The 15,752-nt window shown below is 47.7% G+C and overlaps 4 protein-coding genes and 2 non-coding genes across 6 annotated transcripts; 3 read left to right on the forward strand and 3 right to left on the reverse strand.

Annotated features, from left to right (window-relative positions):
- Window positions 1–364: 364 nt before the first annotated feature.
- BET3 (TRAPP complex core subunit BET3) lies at window positions 365–1,244 on the forward strand (the record flags this gene model as incomplete). The annotated part of the gene is made up of 5 exons (XM_043282943.1): window positions 365–402; window positions 477–485; window positions 585–804; window positions 873–1,064; window positions 1,125–1,244. 5 exons carry the CDS (start codon window positions 365–367, stop codon window positions 1,242–1,244), a joined length of 579 nt encoding a protein of 192 aa, XP_043140272.1.
- Window positions 1,245–3,298: 2,054 nt separating this feature from the next.
- Window positions 3,299–5,917, forward strand: somA (putative cAMP-dependent protein kinase pathway protein (Som1); the record flags this gene model as incomplete). The annotated part of the gene is made up of 6 exons (XM_043282944.1): window positions 3,299–3,778; window positions 3,837–3,991; window positions 4,061–4,391; window positions 4,446–5,291; window positions 5,397–5,687; window positions 5,747–5,917. 6 exons carry the CDS (start codon window positions 3,299–3,301, stop codon window positions 5,915–5,917), a joined length of 2,274 nt encoding a protein of 757 aa, XP_043140273.1.
- Window positions 5,918–11,599: 5,682 nt separating this feature from the next.
- ACHE_70595A (uncharacterized protein) lies at window positions 11,600–13,541 on the reverse strand (the record flags this gene model as incomplete). Its single annotated transcript, XM_043282945.1, has 4 exons — window positions 11,600–11,937; window positions 12,024–12,542; window positions 12,609–12,948; window positions 13,059–13,541. The coding sequence occupies 4 exons, from the start codon at window positions 13,539–13,541 to the stop codon at window positions 11,600–11,602; spliced, it is 1,680 nt and encodes a 559-aa protein (XP_043140274.1).
- A 368-nt stretch (window positions 13,542–13,909) lies between these two features.
- ACHE_70596A (GNAT family N-acetyltransferase) lies at window positions 13,910–14,269 on the reverse strand (the record flags this gene model as incomplete). The annotated part of the gene is made up of 1 exon (XM_043282946.1): window positions 13,910–14,269. The coding sequence occupies one exon, from the start codon at window positions 14,267–14,269 to the stop codon at window positions 13,910–13,912; it is 360 nt and encodes a 119-aa protein (XP_043140275.1).
- A 644-nt stretch (window positions 14,270–14,913) lies between these two features.
- On the reverse strand, window positions 14,914–15,001 carry ACHE_t70007A. Its single transcript has one exon. It is a non-coding gene; the product is annotated as a tRNA-Asp (tRNA).
- A 629-nt stretch (window positions 15,002–15,630) lies between these two features.
- ACHE_t70008S lies at window positions 15,631–15,752 on the forward strand. The gene has a single exon. It is a non-coding gene; the product is annotated as a tRNA-Thr (tRNA).

A 15,752-nucleotide genomic window follows, 5' to 3' on the forward strand; every position in this document is an offset into this window, starting at 1 on the left:
AAGACCCTAGGGAGAGAAAGTAGTCAAGAAGGAAAGATTAATATAAGAAGGAAAAGACCACAGCGACTGGGATGATTCAGCTAGCTCGAAGATAATAGCACCGCGGAGCCTGTCTGCTGGCGGAGCGGACAGTCGTAGCGGACAGCTAGCCGCGCTAGACGCCAACATGCGCGAATTCATCCACCGCAGCTCCTCCGCCCGCGATGCCGATCCACCGACTCGGGCGGGGAGGAAGGAATGCTAATCGTTAACTTTACACTTTGCGCCACGGAACATCAAGATATCTTTTGATCTGGTTTAGGGACGTTTGCTTAAAGCGATAACTCTCATACTATCGAACATCACACTAAAATAAACATTGGCCATGTCGTCCACCACAAAAACAGCAAGAATCGGAGAAGAGTAAGCCCCTTATCGATTATTGTTTCGTGGCCGATATTGTATCGCATATAACTAACTACTTCTTGCACCAACAGGCTTTGGAAGTCAGTAAGCTGAAGATTGCCGGTTGCTGTTTCGAGAATCGTCCCTCCATTGTCAGCAGCGAATTCCGCCCAGAGACTAATTTGAAATGACACCTATAGAACGAGGGTTGACAAAGTCAATGCGGAGCTGGTAACATTGACGTACGGAACGATCGTGGCACAACTCTGCCATGACTACGATGGCGACTATACCGAAGTGAACAAACAGCTGGACAAGATGGGTTACAATATTGGGTTGCGACTTATCGAGGACTTTCTGGCCCGGTCGAGCGTAGGCCGATGCGCCAACTTCCGGGAAACGGCTGATATGGTCGCGAAGGTCGGTCTTGGTGCTCACTGTGAATATGGTATACGGTGTCGGGAATCTAATTGTTTTACTATGGATAGGTCGGGTTCAAGATGTTCCTTAATATCTCGCCGACGGTCACGAATTGGACAAGCGACAACAACCAATTCTCCCTCATCTTCGAAGAAAACCCGCTAGCAGACTTTGTAGAACTACCCGATGACGGACGCGCTCAAGATGAACTGTGGTTCTCCAATATCCTGTGTGGTGTCCTCCGCGGCGCACTTGAGATGGTAAGAAGGCCGGCTCGCACAACTACCGGGGAATTGATAACCTAACTCTGAATCGGACAGGTCCAAATGCAAATTGACGCACATTTCGTCAGCGATGTCCTGCGCGGCGATGATACGACGGAGATGCGGGTATCGCTAGTGAGATACATTGAAGATGAGATGCCACCAGACGAGGAGTAAACGGGGCCACACCTTGGGAGGACCATGCGTATTTGAAGTCTATCAACCATTGAGGCGTCTGGTGTTTCTGGGTTGTGTGAATTTTAGTTCAAATGTTCGTTATACTTGTCGCGATGGGCCCACTACGTCGCAGCTTTCAAACTTGATTCAATAGTTGTTTATATCAAGAAGTGACGTCTCACAAATCACCTTGCGGTCTATCAAGTCGGTTCCTTCCATATTTCAATCGCGGAGTTTGGCTCTTACCATTGTTACTGTTCGCATACACCATAAGGACGCAATTCTATGAGATCCCAACAATGATATAGAACATAAAGCACCTCCATCCCGGGCCTTTTTGACACTGCGACGCGGATCAGATAACTCGGCGACGCGCCACGTGACGCGCTAATCCCAAATAGGAGGCCTCCCGCCATGCTGAAAAGTGCGCGGGGAGTAATGATTGACACTTGGGGACGGTAAGATACGGTATTATACGGTATCACGTACATGATCGCCCTCAACTCCGATCTCTATCAGTATGTAGGAGTTTGAATTGTCACCATGGCACTTACTAGTGCTTTGCACAGCGCAGGATATGGTCAATGTCAATGGTGAAAAAATGATCTGGTAGATTTGCTTTTATTAGGTGTGTATTGTGTGCTGGTCTGGTTGATTGTTGAGGTGCAGATTGGGCTCTACTTGTATGGTTGGTGGTGTTACAGTTAATACCGACAACGCACATCACATCTATCATTTTGCCAGCAATTCTTGAATTTTCATTCGGGCAGTTTCTACGAGCATAGCTATAATATATTAAAGATATAATATATTGTTATATTTTATGTCTTTGTATTTATTTTCCTTCTATATTTTCCCTTCTAAGTCCTATACTTGTAATATCCATACGAGCATGCTCACAACTACGCGCATCTGCAGCCCTTCCGCCGAAATCCGCACAGGTTAATCCGGGCCGAGCAAGCGACTTCGCGCCAATCCGTTAATTGTCGTCGACGCTTGAGACCAGCCACTGCGCAGCGCACCCCGTCGAACGACGACGAGAAGTCGAGCAAGACGACTGTTGACGAAGGATACCCTGGAAAAAGTCGACTTTATACTGAGGCAGACCGGCAGCCAGCTGAGAAAGACGCTCTCTCTTTCTCTTCCCCCCCGAGTCTCGCTCTCTCGCTCTCTCTCGCTCAGTATCGCTGCTAATCCACCGAACACCTACTCTCTGATCCACCACCTCTACTACTACACACCACCGCTCTAATACCATCCTACCTCTTTTCGCCTTTTTTTATATCTTTGTGTTTCTTGTCAAGAGTCATTCATAGTCTCTACTTTCTTTCTCTTTTTGTCTTACTTTTCTGCTCTTTTACCGTCCCTCCCATCTTCCACATTCCTCCCCTCTCGCTCCCCCTAATTGACCACATCTCTCTTTCGCCTTTTTCTTCTTGATACCTGATTTTTCTATACTTCTTCTCGTGGGGTTTCGAATCGATACCATCTTGCGATCTTTTCGTTCCCTTCATTTCCCCCATTCTTCCTCAGCTAAGCGCCGCTTCTCGCCGCTGGTGCCGCTCGTCGCCTCCCCCGGTTGATCCTACCGCGCTTCGCTCTCCGCGGTGTGTGCCTGACATTTACACACAACACCACCTCCTCGCCTGATCGTCTTCCCTCCCGATCGGCTCCTCTACAGACGTTGGACTTTTTTCCGCGTCCTTTGTTTATGTTTTATTCCCGTACCCGTTTGGTCTCTGGTCCTCCACATCTCCGTCTTCGCAATATTGCGCCCCCCCATTCGCGCGTCTTGTCCGTCTTTGATCGCAGGAGAAAAGAAAGAGTTGTTACACTAGGGGGGTTAGAGGCGCCGGTCATTTCGCCTTTCTTCCGTCTCTCGTCTGGTTGGCTCAACTCATCCCCGCTTGTCACACAACCCTGACTTGCATCTTGCGGTGAAGCTAGACTCACTGCATGAACGGTGGATGCGCGTTGACAATTTTGGATTTTGAACAACCCTCTTCAACAAACAAACGAAACGCGAGGGTGGCAAAGACACTTGATCGCCTGTCATGAATCAAATGAATATGCCCGGGATGAATCCCGGGATGGGAGGCCCCGTTGGTGGTGTTCCCATGATCAATAACGGTTCGACGGCTCCTCGTAACGATGGAAATGTGAACAACATCCCTGAAACTATGATTACCAACCTCAATACCTATATTTACGACTATTTCTTGAGACGAGGTTACCACGACTGCGCCAGAGCTCTCGTCCAGGACGATTCGTTCAAGCTGAACACCGATCCGGCCGCCAAAACAAGTCCGGGTAATCGCGATGTGAATGGTATCGATGGCGATACGATGATGACTGATGGTAAAGATGGCGACAAAGTCAAGATCCCTGACGATCTCCCTCGACCTAGTCTTTCCAATGAATCCCAACATTCGTCCTTCCTCCTCGATTGGTTCAGCCTTTTCTGGGATTTCTTTTGGGCCCAACGCAACAAAGGGAACCGCAACGATGTGCGACAATATCTCCATCACACTCAGGTACAATCTTTCCCATCCTTAGCACTCACAATTCCTGGTCTATCTAACTGTAGCATAGAACATCATGCGCCTCAGAGAATCGCAACAAAATCCGTTATTACGACCTCAACCCATGATGCCGGGGCAGATAGGGCAACTCAATAACATTCGTCGGAACAACATGGTTCCTCCAAACCTCCAGAAGACCGTTCTGCAAAACAATACTGCTGGCCTGTACGTTTATTGTGCAACTCCGGTTTTTATTGCAAGCATTTTTCACTGATTTCCGAAACCCCTTCGTAGTTCTCAACAGCAGATGGCTCACCTTCAGAGAAGCCAGCAGGCCCAGATGATGCAGATGCAACGCGACCAGTCGGAAATGGACATGAACGGGCATCGTCCGCAGTCCCCCTCGTCCGCAGACAATGCGCCTTCCCCGTCGAAACGACCCCGTCTTGATGGCGGACCGATGAACGGACAACAGTTGGCACCCAACGGACGAGGACAAGGACAAGGCATGCCCGGTCAGCCGAACCCGTTGATGATGCAAAACGGACTCAATGCGCGTATGGCGCCGCAAGCCCAGGCCGCGTTCCAGCAACCGGCCCCCGGGGCGCAGCAAAAATCCATCCAGGTATATGCTCAAAACTTGGCTCTTCATCACACACGCTCAGCATTAAATAACCAGGGATTGCCGAATGGTATGATGAACCCCGGCGTTATGCCAAACCAACCGGATCTCGTAGCGATGCCAGACGGTCAGGGTATGTACCCGATGGGCAACGAGTATTATGGCGCGAACGGTCAAATGCCCCAGGTTCGGGCTGGGATGCAGACGCCTGGCGGTCAGCATGGCAATCATGCTCTCCAAGATTATCAAATGCAGCTTATGCTGCTTGAACAGCAGAATAAGCGGCGTTTGTTGATGGCTCGTCAAGAGCAGGATAGCATGACCCGTCCCGACCAGCCTCCCATGCCCGGGCAGCAGGCTCTGCCTCCAGGCACCTCTCCCGGCAGCAGAGCAGGCGCATCACCGAACCCGAGCGACCAGATGAAGAGAGGCACTCCGAAGATGCCTCAGACCGGACTCCCCGGATCCCCGAGCGCCGCCGATGCGATGGGCCAGAACCGTGCCTCCCCAGCTTCCATGAATTTCAATCCCCAGCTAGGAGGCCCCGATATGACGGGCCAGTTCTTCAACCCCAACGGTATGCGACCCCCTAGCTCTAATCCGGCCTTCAGCGCTGCGCAAATGGGCCAGGCGGTTCCTGCCGGTGCGGCCAACCGTGTTCCCAGTGGCAGTTGGCCTCAGCAAGGCGGTCCTCAGGGCCAGCCCATGGTACCATCGCCCGCCAGTCAGCCTCAGACAGGAACTCCACAGGAACGGGGTGCAATGCCGCCTCCTCAGGCACCCCCAGCGACAGGCCCCAATGCCGGCCGTACACCTGCATCTCCTCAAACGGCCGCGCCCCCGACTCCCCAGCAGGCTCATAAGGCCGCACCCAAGAAGAAAGACACGAAAGATACTCGGAAGGTATGTTTCCCCCCTGTCCTTCATTGTTTTCCTTTCCCCTCTCTTCTTTGGTACCCTTTGGTTTTTTTTTTTTTTTATTGAACATTTTCTCAGCGCCCAACAAAGAAATCGGCCGCTGCTGCTGCGAACGCCAACACGGCGGCTACTCCATCGTCGGAAGCGGAGCATCCGCCCACGCCGACACCTTCGACACCGATCACTCCTCAGCACCCCAACTCGTTTAACAAGAATGGGGCCAATGCAACAACTGGCGCTCCGCAACAACCGACATCCGCACCAGCGCCTCCGCCTATGGTGCCGCAGCAACAGCCGCAACCATCTCAACCGCCACAGCAGCAGCAACCGCCGCCGCCAGACCCGAACCAGCCGTTTGGTGATCTCAATACTCTTACGGATGTACGTTTCTTCTTACATCTCTGCCAAAAGAAGATTATCACACTAACATGGTTCAATAGTCATCTGCTTTCAATCTTGACTTTGGCGCACTGGAAAACCCAGACTTACTTGAAAACTTCGATTTTGACACATTCCTTAATACCGATGCAGACACGGCCGGCTTTGGATTTGATCCAAACATATCTTATGCCGCAGACGGTGTAGAGACAGGTGCCGGAGATAGCCTGTGAACGAGTCCGACGGTGATTCAGTTTTGAAGTTCCATATACCCACCCTTGTTTGTACATTTGATCAATTTCAACTTGTGCTGTTCGGTTGCTCATTCACCCTCCTTCCGCTTTTTCCGTGTTACTGTCGAGTGATTCATTTTTGGATATGTGTCGTGAGACAGGCGTTGGTGTATCTGCTGTTGCATATCCCCCTCCACTTTTACATGAGGCCAGTCACTGGTGTCGACTGGTCTACGATGGACGCTATCTTGTCGTTGGATTTTTGTTTACGTTTGGATGTCTGGTGACCTATGTGTCTATTTTCGACCTATTCCCTTTCTTTTATACTATTATTACTTATTTGGTTACTTAATCGTTTTTCCTCCCTTCTCTAGCTTTGGACTGGGCGTCATACTAAATTTTAGTATCTGTCGATCTCATCTTGTCTGTTTTGATCCCAATTGATGCATACTTGGGTTCCTGTCAAAGCTATGCCTATGCCCTTCTTTCTTTTCTTTTTCCTTTTTTTCTGTTTCTCCACATTTTACTTTCTTTTTCTTCGTTTCTTTTTCTCTTTTTATTTTTGGAAAACATATGGTTTTGGTTTCATTCTTTTATGGCGTTTTAACTTGATGAGTGACTTGAACTGACCTTGATATAATCATGCGAGTCAATATGGGATTTGCTTTACATACTTGTTTCGTCTTTCTTATCGTTTCTGAAAAGGTTCGGCTATTGTTTACTGTATGATTCGTTCGAATAACGTACTCCACATGCGAATGTAACACACGGGCGAATGTAACACGAAATCACTCCGCCGCGACTTCCGATTTCTACTACAAATTTCACCACACCCAACGATGCCTCAGAAACATGATGAAAGCCAAGTAATATTGGCCCTTCAAGCTATGCAAAATGATAAAAATCTAAGCGCTCGAGCCGCTGGCAGGATCTATCACGTGGATCATGTGAAGCTTAGTCGCCGCCGGGGTGGCATGCGATCACGATGCAATATATCAGCCAATTCACGGAAGCTCACTGATCTAGAGGAATCAACAATTGTCGAACACATACTTGATCTAGATTCCAAAGGGTTTCCTCCTCGGTTGTCTGGTGTGGAAGATATGGCCAACAGACTACTCACAACGCGCGACGCGGGACGCGTTGGGGTAAACTGGGCTAGCACCTTTGTCAAACGGCACCCAGAGCTCACAACTCGTTTCAATCGGAAATATGACTATCAGAGGGCTCTATGCGAAGACCCAGAAGTTATTGGTCGTTGGTTTACACTTGTTCAAAACACAATTGCGAAGTATGGCATCCAGGAAGCAGATATCTATAACTTTGATGAAACTGGGTTTCAGATGGGAGTGATCTCGACTACAATGGTTGTCACAAGCTCTGAACGACATGGCAAGGCAAAAGCAAAACAGCCTGGCAATCGCGAATGGGTCACAGTGATCCAGGGAGTTAATGCTCGTGGCTGGGCGATCCCGCCATACATCATTGTCAAAGGTCAATATCACCTTCTTTCTTGGTATCAGAATAATCAACTACCAATGGATTGGGTTATCGCTACATCAGAAAGCGGTTGGATAACAAATGAACTCGGCTTGGAATGGATCAAGCACTTTGACAAATACACAAAGGCCCGAACAATCGGTCGTTATCGTCTCCTGATCCTTGATGGCCATGAGAGTCACCACTCAACCGACTTCGAGCTTTATTGCAAGAATAACAACATTATTACACTCTGTATGCCTGCACATTCGTCCCATATCCTTCAACCTCTTGATGTCGGATACTTTAGCCCTTTGAAGATTGCTTATGGTAAGCATATTGAAGGGCTGATGCGGGCGCATATTACCCATGTCACCAAAGAAGATTTCTTTCCTGCATTTTACGCCGCGTACCAAGCCACCATGACAGGAAAAAATATTGAAGGTGGTTTTCGAGGGGCTGGACTTATCCCCTTTGACCCTGAGAGGGTAATATCTAAGCTTGATGTCCGATTCAAAACGCCAACACCATCAAATTCACGACCGAGTACCTCCCATAGCTGGGTCTCTAAAACGCCAAATAACCCAATTGAAGCATCATCCCAGACAAACCTTATAAAACGCCGAATCTCTCATCACCAAGATAGCTCTCCAACATCAATATTGAATGCTGTTGACATCCTTGCGAAAGGCACGACGAGAATAATGCATAAGATGGATTTGATGGAAGCAGAGATTCATGATCTTCGGGCGGCAAACGAGGCCCTTAGCAAACGCCGGAGGGCTAAAAAAACACGTCTAAGGAAAGGAGGGTCGCTTTCTATACTGGAAGCTCAGGAATTAGGGGATCAAATGGAGGTTGAGGTGCAACTAAAGGAGGAAACACGCATTAGGGCTGGTCGGCGACCACGGACTGAGACACGCGCGCGGCGCTGTGGCAATTGCGGAAAGGCCGGACACAATGCGCGTTCCTGTCAGATAGTAGTAGAGATGTCTGAGGAAGATGATTCTGAATAGTATTAATGGAATTTTAGTGCATTGGTGGAAATGTTGGAGTTAACATCGCGGCGGAGCGATTTCGTGTTACATTCGCCCGTGTGTTACATTCGCATGTGGAGTACGTTATACATACATGGATGATCTTGATATCTATTCCTGATTTGGCTGTAGTCGGTAGTTGGTGGTACTGGCACATAGGGTTTATTCCCGTATGAGCCATTCTTAACAAAACCTTCACTTTACAATCATTCCATATGTATGTCTTCATTTCAGGGCATTACCAGAGAAAGATCTGCATTGCAAACAATTTGATCAAGCGTCACAAACAACAACAATACAACCTACCCTGATTTCCAGGTACTGCTTTGCCATCAAGGTCGACAAGAAGTTGACCACAGTTGGTGATGAGGGAACAGGGAAACAATGGCCCGTCGCTTCAGATAGGGCAGAAGATCCTGCAGCCGCAAAGGACAAGGTTCGTCCATTGGTGGAATCCTCGCGGAGAAAGTAAACCCGCTTGTCAAACGTGTAGCTTAGTCTCTTTTTTCTTTGTGTGTACGATATTCCGATATTTTAATTTGATACTGCGCCACAGCTTAGCAGAGTGGACCGATCCACGTAGGGCATCAAGCGTTCGACGTGAGTGAAGTACCATCAAGGCACCATATTGTCTCTGGGTACAATGAGCACCCAACACGATTTGATGACGTAGGCTGAAGATGCCCTGTAGATGGACCAGCCATTTGCAAAGCCAGGTGATAGAGAACATCTAGCAGGAGGCTCAGCAATCCGAAGACCAGCAGTATCCCGGTCATCTGCCCACTTATGCCACTGCAAAACCAAAGCACTACCTCACTATCTGTTGGATGCTGCTGAACTCATCCAGCCGGCAATACAGCTTGATCGCATAGTCCAATGTCTGGGTAGATAGAATAGTGCTTATGCACTGTGAGATGGTCGTGCAGTCAGATCCCAGTGAGTAAATGTCAGTATTCAGATGGCACTGAAGTCAATAAACCTCGTCCTTTGCCTCCTGCCACACCTAGTAGGTATGTTGTTGACTGTGGATCAATTTCTTGCGTATAGTGTAGACATTAGGGAAAATGTCAAATGAATGTTGTATTGGCCTTTGCCGGTTATCTGTCTCTGGAGGAACCGAAAAGACATCTGTCTAAGCGAGTTGAATAGTGGTGGCAACCCGTCAAGTAGCAGAGAAAAAATATTCCTTTCCTATCGCGGTTGCAACGCCGCTCTTCGTTTTAAAAGTGTAATACAGCCCTTGGTTTCGGCAATTAGACGAATGTCCGGACTGATACATGAATGAGGGTCAGGCTGCTAGCATGAGTATATGGCTTTTTATGGACTATCGCCTGTATGTCGGGTGCTTATTTGTCCTCGAAGCCATCCATGGCGTTTCGAAAAAAAAAAAAAAAAAGGTGCCACTTCCCACTGACTGGTGCTTCTATACAGTGTACATAAGGTTCGGAGGGGCTCCATTCGTAGCAATATACCCATTTTACACATCATTCCATGTGTGTATGTCCTCACTTAGAGAAATGATCTGTAGGATCAGCATTTGAAGCAATCCGGTCAAGCATTACAGGCAACACAAAAGCATGGCACAGTCCGATCCTCCTGTGTCTGCCTTGCATCAATATTGATAGAAAGTTGATCGTGGTTGGCGATGAATTGATCAAAGACCAATTGCTCATCTAATAAGGAAATGGGACTTTGCTCCTTCCTCGTTGCCTGTGAGACATCAGCGCAGGTATAAAATTGAGAGGAGGGTTGAGGATAATGGCCGTGATAACATTCTCAGTGTCTCCTGAAAAGCATTCCCGAGTAATTAACTGTGATGTGAGCTTATAAGCAGAATCGCTAGGTGATTTGGTACACTTCCAGGAGTGATATTGAGAGATGGGATAGGTGACTACGATAGGTCTTTGAGGATCGTTGAAATTGATGTTCATCTTGAAGTTCATGCCCATCTCACCCTTAATGCTGCAAGAGAACTGAGCGGTCTTTGTTGCACCAGATAGAGCATAGATTTTTCCATTTGCAATGGAGGATGTGGAATTCTGGATGTCTGACATGCAATTGTCATAGTCCATTGAGACCATCTTGAATGATGGGTTGTGTTCTTCAGCTGGTGACATGCCTTGCGCTTTCGTAGACGTGTCTTTAAACATAACATGTCATTATTGCTAAATTTCATCGTATACAATCAGCAAAGCTCCTTGAGTATAATGTCATGTGGCTTACTTCAGCAGTTAACACAAAAAAAAAAAGAAAAAAACTGAAGCAGACAATCTGCGAATTTGATGCGTTTCTCCAGACATTCGAGTTTTTTCAAAGGCCTTTGAACATCCAGGCAACTTTGTAATTTGCATGAGGACTAGCCCATGTAAATAAAAGGGAGTATACTTTCCTCGAATACGTTATAGCCTGCAAGAAAGTAAAAATGCACTCAAACATGCTTCCCAGGAGCCTACTATGTTCGTGCAGGTCACATAGATGTGCCGGCACTGTGTCAGCCAATGCGACGCATACCATGCCATATTTGTCCTGCAATGTATGTGTGCAATTGTTGAATATATCATAAACATGCGATGTAAAATATACAGGTATGTTGACGTATAACTTTCTTCACATAGATTCAATGCCTACGGGTGATGCGTTGGAGTTCCCAAAGCGTTCCCCTTTCTTAGACCGACGCAGCAAGGGACAGGCAAATTCCGGTCTCTTGTTGGTTTTGCCTCTCTCCTTTTATTATTCATTACAGATTATGAGCAACGGAATTATGATTTCTGCGTAGGACAAGGATATATCAAGTACCAGTGCGTAGTCGGGTTGGAACAGAGCGCTTCAAGCACTCGGAGCAGTTCATGCTTGATACAACTGACTTTGGCTAAAAAAAGTCTTTTAGCATGCTCATCTCCAGTTTGGCTTCGAAGTGGAGAGTCTACATACCTTATCTAGAAAGGTAGAAAAGCAAAGGAGGTGAATTACCAACTCTTAAGAGCGAGGAGCAAGACGATGAAGTAAAATCAGGAAAGAGTGATAACTTGCTACTAAGCACTTCTAAAAACAGTGAACGCCCTACAGTACATACTCCAGTTCACAATAGCTCTGAGAGTACGTTGTAGCCCCAAAAACTTTCACTCCAACACACACCATGCGCATACGTATACATCACATATCCTCATCAACATCCCACAAACCCCTGGCTCGCATACATCCTGAGGGTATTCTCCTGCCAGTGCTTGGGCTGTTCGCGTTTCGCAGCTTCCTCCTCCTCCAATTCGGTATCCTCGCTGACCATCTTGATCAGGTATCTAACCACCTCAGCCGCACATAACTCCTTAGCCGCCGCTTTGCTCGCTCTCTGGCCTTTGGTGGAACCAATAGCGCCGGCACGGGTGAGGAATGGGTCGCCTTTAAAATGAGCAGATGTCCTGTATTCACCTTCCGTATCGACTGGGCAGCCATCAAGACGTGTAATGCGAATTTCTGGAGGCTGCAATGACAAGAGTCGGCAGGCTTCTAGAACTCCATACGGTGACGGCCTTATTAGCGAGAAAGAACATGAAAGACAGGCGAAGGAAGAGGGAATGGTGGTTAAGCATTACTTTTGAGTCGCGCAAATGGAGTGGGTAAGTTCTTCAGCCGATTCTGAAGCTCACTTGGAGAGATATTCCATCGTCGCTTCTCCTTCACAGGGTTCATCTCGAGATCAGGGAGCTTGCTCTCAGTGAGAGGTAGCAAGTTTGCGTTCTTTCGGGGCGATAGCTTCTTGTGGTGGCTCCTGGTTCTTTGTTTCTTTTTTATAGCCCCGCGCCGGTCTGGAGACTCTGGACTAGAGCTGATGGCGCACGCCCTTGATGGAAACTTGGGGACGTGTGCAAACAAACTTTCTCTGGACATCTTCATAGTAAAAGGCCCAGGGAAGTCTAGCACGCTGTTCCCATATACGAGCAACACATGCAAAGCCATATGTGCTGCTGCATTTTTCGAGCTCAGGGCATCAGGGCACTGTTTCTGCAACCCGAAAAAAGAACCACCCTCCACCTCGACCTCGTGGCGATAGTTGCCCTCGTGGATATACTGTGTATACTGCGGATTGCGCAGACCGTTCTGAACGCAGTAATCTGTCATGGTGCGCATCAACAAATGTCAGTCAACGGTTGAATGACAATACCAGGAAGGAGATTTACCCTGCAAAAGCTCAACCCAATTCCAGCCAGGACTGTTGGAACCCCCTTCGGGCTCATACGGAACAAGCCAACCTGGAAACTGAGATTGCAGTCCCTTTAGAGCTTCCCAACATACCTCAATCCTAGCCTCCATCTGGGTCTCGAAAAGAAAGGACCGTACAATTGTACGTCCGTACATTGTCAGAGTACACGCCCATTTCTTACCACCATGATCCTTACTGTAGTGGAACCTGGGGAGGAGCAGCGACTGGATGGCTAGGACACCAAAGTAGAAAATGGCTTGACTGGAGGTAATCTCATTGATATTCAACGAATCAAGACGCGGAGAGCTGAGGGCAGCCTATACAAAAGAAGCTCATGTTAGACGAGTCCTGGACTTAGACGAGCAAGCAAGCAAAACAGAGGAAAAATTCTCATCCAAGCATTCGATCAAAGAAAAGGACAATCTACCTCGGGCCTCTCAAAGCTCTCAACCGCACAGAAATCCGTTCCAGCTTCGGTCCCAGAAGACGAAGCACTCTGAGGCAAAGGCATCAGAGCGCTGATCAATTCATCCACCTGCAAGCTTATCGAGGACCGACGATTGTGATCCGTTTCCACCTCACGCTTCAACTCTGCGGGCTGCGCACTCTCAAAGACGGCATTAAGATGCGATTCTTTGATTGGTAGTTGCTGCTGCGTTTCTGAGACGGTGGTAGCGGAGGAAGAAGGATAGACGGTAACGGAGGAGGAAGGGTAGAAGGTACAAGATGAGGATGGGGATGAGGCGTATGCTGGGAGCGTTGTGCCTCCAATCCCAAGCCATGGTATAGACGCGTAGAGGGCGTTCTCAGACCAAGCAGGGCAGCCCCAGTAACTGAAGCTCTGCCGGCCTTGTTCGTCGTCTATCCTGGCGGTTGAGTTAGGCAATCCATATTGCCAATGATTGTTCATCTTGGAGAAACCTCAATTTAGAATGATATTGGGTTAAAAATGTGGAGGAAAAATTGAAAGAAAGAGGATGCAGTTGGGAGGAAGAGAAGAATCGAAGGGGAGCAAAGAGGGAGTCGCTGACCGCGACCTGCCTTCCCAATCTAGAATTCACTACATAAACGCCCGCGAATCCCCACAAACCAGATATCCCTACACAGAACATTGGCAATGACAGAAATGAGGTCTGTTTCCAAGAGTGTAAATATGTTCCACATATCTTGAAACGTACAAAACAACACAACGGTTTATACTGGAGCATCTCCCCGGTTAACCACAACGTGCCATTCAATGGCAGGTGAAGTGGTCCCATTTTATACAGACCTAATAGTTCAGAATCTGAACAATGTTAGATCTGCCCACGTATAGTACACACCAGATCCAAACCATCCTCCATCCCCAAATTGACAAGCACTCGGCCCCCGATTCTCAAACCCAACGCTCTCATAAAATCGAATCAAGTGGTCATGAGCAATAATCACAATCTGCTCTGCATGCACAGCGCCACTCTTCATATACTCAATATAAGCATTCATGAGACTCCGACCAACACCCTTCCCCTGATACGCGGGTTTGATAGCGAGGGAATGCACAGCGACACTACCACCTTTTGGCTCGCTTCCGACGACCTCCCCATTAACCATAACTACCTCGTCGTCGGCCAGTAACTTCCAGTCTTGGGGCATCTCCATTGATCCATCCGTTACTCGATTCGATGAGGATCGAGTAGCAATGATGTGACCAATGAGTACAGAGCTCCCTTCCTCGGTGCGAATGAACAGACCCAGACAAAGCTCGGGACATTTCGTCAAGCGGTATACAAACTAGGTTGGTTGAGTCAAGAACACTTCACACTGGGTAACGGATAAATGCCTTCTCTTTGGAGCAACGCTCTTGTTCTGGGAAAGCATTCTCAACGACGACACAATCCTCCACGTCGGCAGGTGACAGCGGCCGGACGAAGGCATTCACGCCAGCAAGACCAGGCAATTGGGTGAGGTTGGTTGAGGATGCCATAGTATATGAGTGTTAAGATAGAAATATGTTGCGATTGAAGTGGAAATATGAAGAGGGCTGTCTATCTTGTACTTGATTTATCCTAGCCTTACGCCCTATTTTTGATGAGTGACTCCACGGGGCGGGGCCTTCACATGGAGGAAGGTAGAAGAGAGAGGAGCCTGTCTACCTTCTAGTGTAGCTTCGAGATAGTCGGGTTTATTTTGAGTATAGTGTATGCTAGTACCTTCCATTCTTCCTTTGCGGGAGACAACTGTCCCTGTGGGTATAGAGGATACAAGAGATAAAGAAGGTAAGGGCCACAAAAAAAAAAAAAAAACTCCCCGACTGGGAATCGAACCCAGGTCTCCCGCGCTTGCAGTTGTTAAACTGACAAGCGGAAATCATGACCACTAGACCATCGAGGACTTATTATTGAAAAATCCTTACTTTTATAGTTTACAAGCTAAATCAGTTTTAGGTCAGCAATTTGCTGGTTCTGTGTACTAGATTCTCGGAAGGGTTGAACCTTTGGTTTGCCGAATACTCCAATTACTAGGTTATTGTTTCATTTGGAAGCGTCTCGTTCATTATATTCATCAATTCCACATGTTGACGAGTGATATTAATTAACTTTATCGCAAGCCATGGGTTATATATATTTTAGTGGCAGATGTGCTGATGCTGTGCGACACATGATCCCATTGATGGCCCACTCCCCTGCTGCTCATCACTCGAACGAAAATGTGACCGAAGTAATGGAATGAAGCCACTGTCTTGCTGATCTTTTCTATCTCCTCGCGATAGTGCCCTCTCACCTACGAGGTACATATCTATACTCGTATGCGATTCGCCATGGGCCCTGATAAACAGCAGTGAATAACCCGACTTAGCATTCATGTTCCTTGGATTTTATTGGGGCATTTTTTTCGGTCGGTAAAATGAAAAATCACTTTTCTTTACCATGACTTGCGGATGGATAGGACGATTACTGGGACGTGAATAATAACATGTTAAACTTATATGTTTTATCGCGGCGTAGGGTATCAACCAGTTAGCTCGCATAGCTCAGTGGCAGAGCGCTTGACTTGTACGGCAAGGTTCTCAGTTCGAATCCCGAACACGAGGATGACTTACAGATTAATCAAGAGGTCGGTGGTTCAATCCCGCCTGTGAGCA

Source organism: Aspergillus chevalieri, chromosome 7 (assembly GCF_016861735.1).
Source record: "Aspergillus chevalieri M1 DNA, chromosome 7, nearly complete sequence".
NCBI lineage: Eukaryota > Fungi > Ascomycota > Eurotiomycetes > Eurotiales > Aspergillaceae > Aspergillus > Aspergillus chevalieri.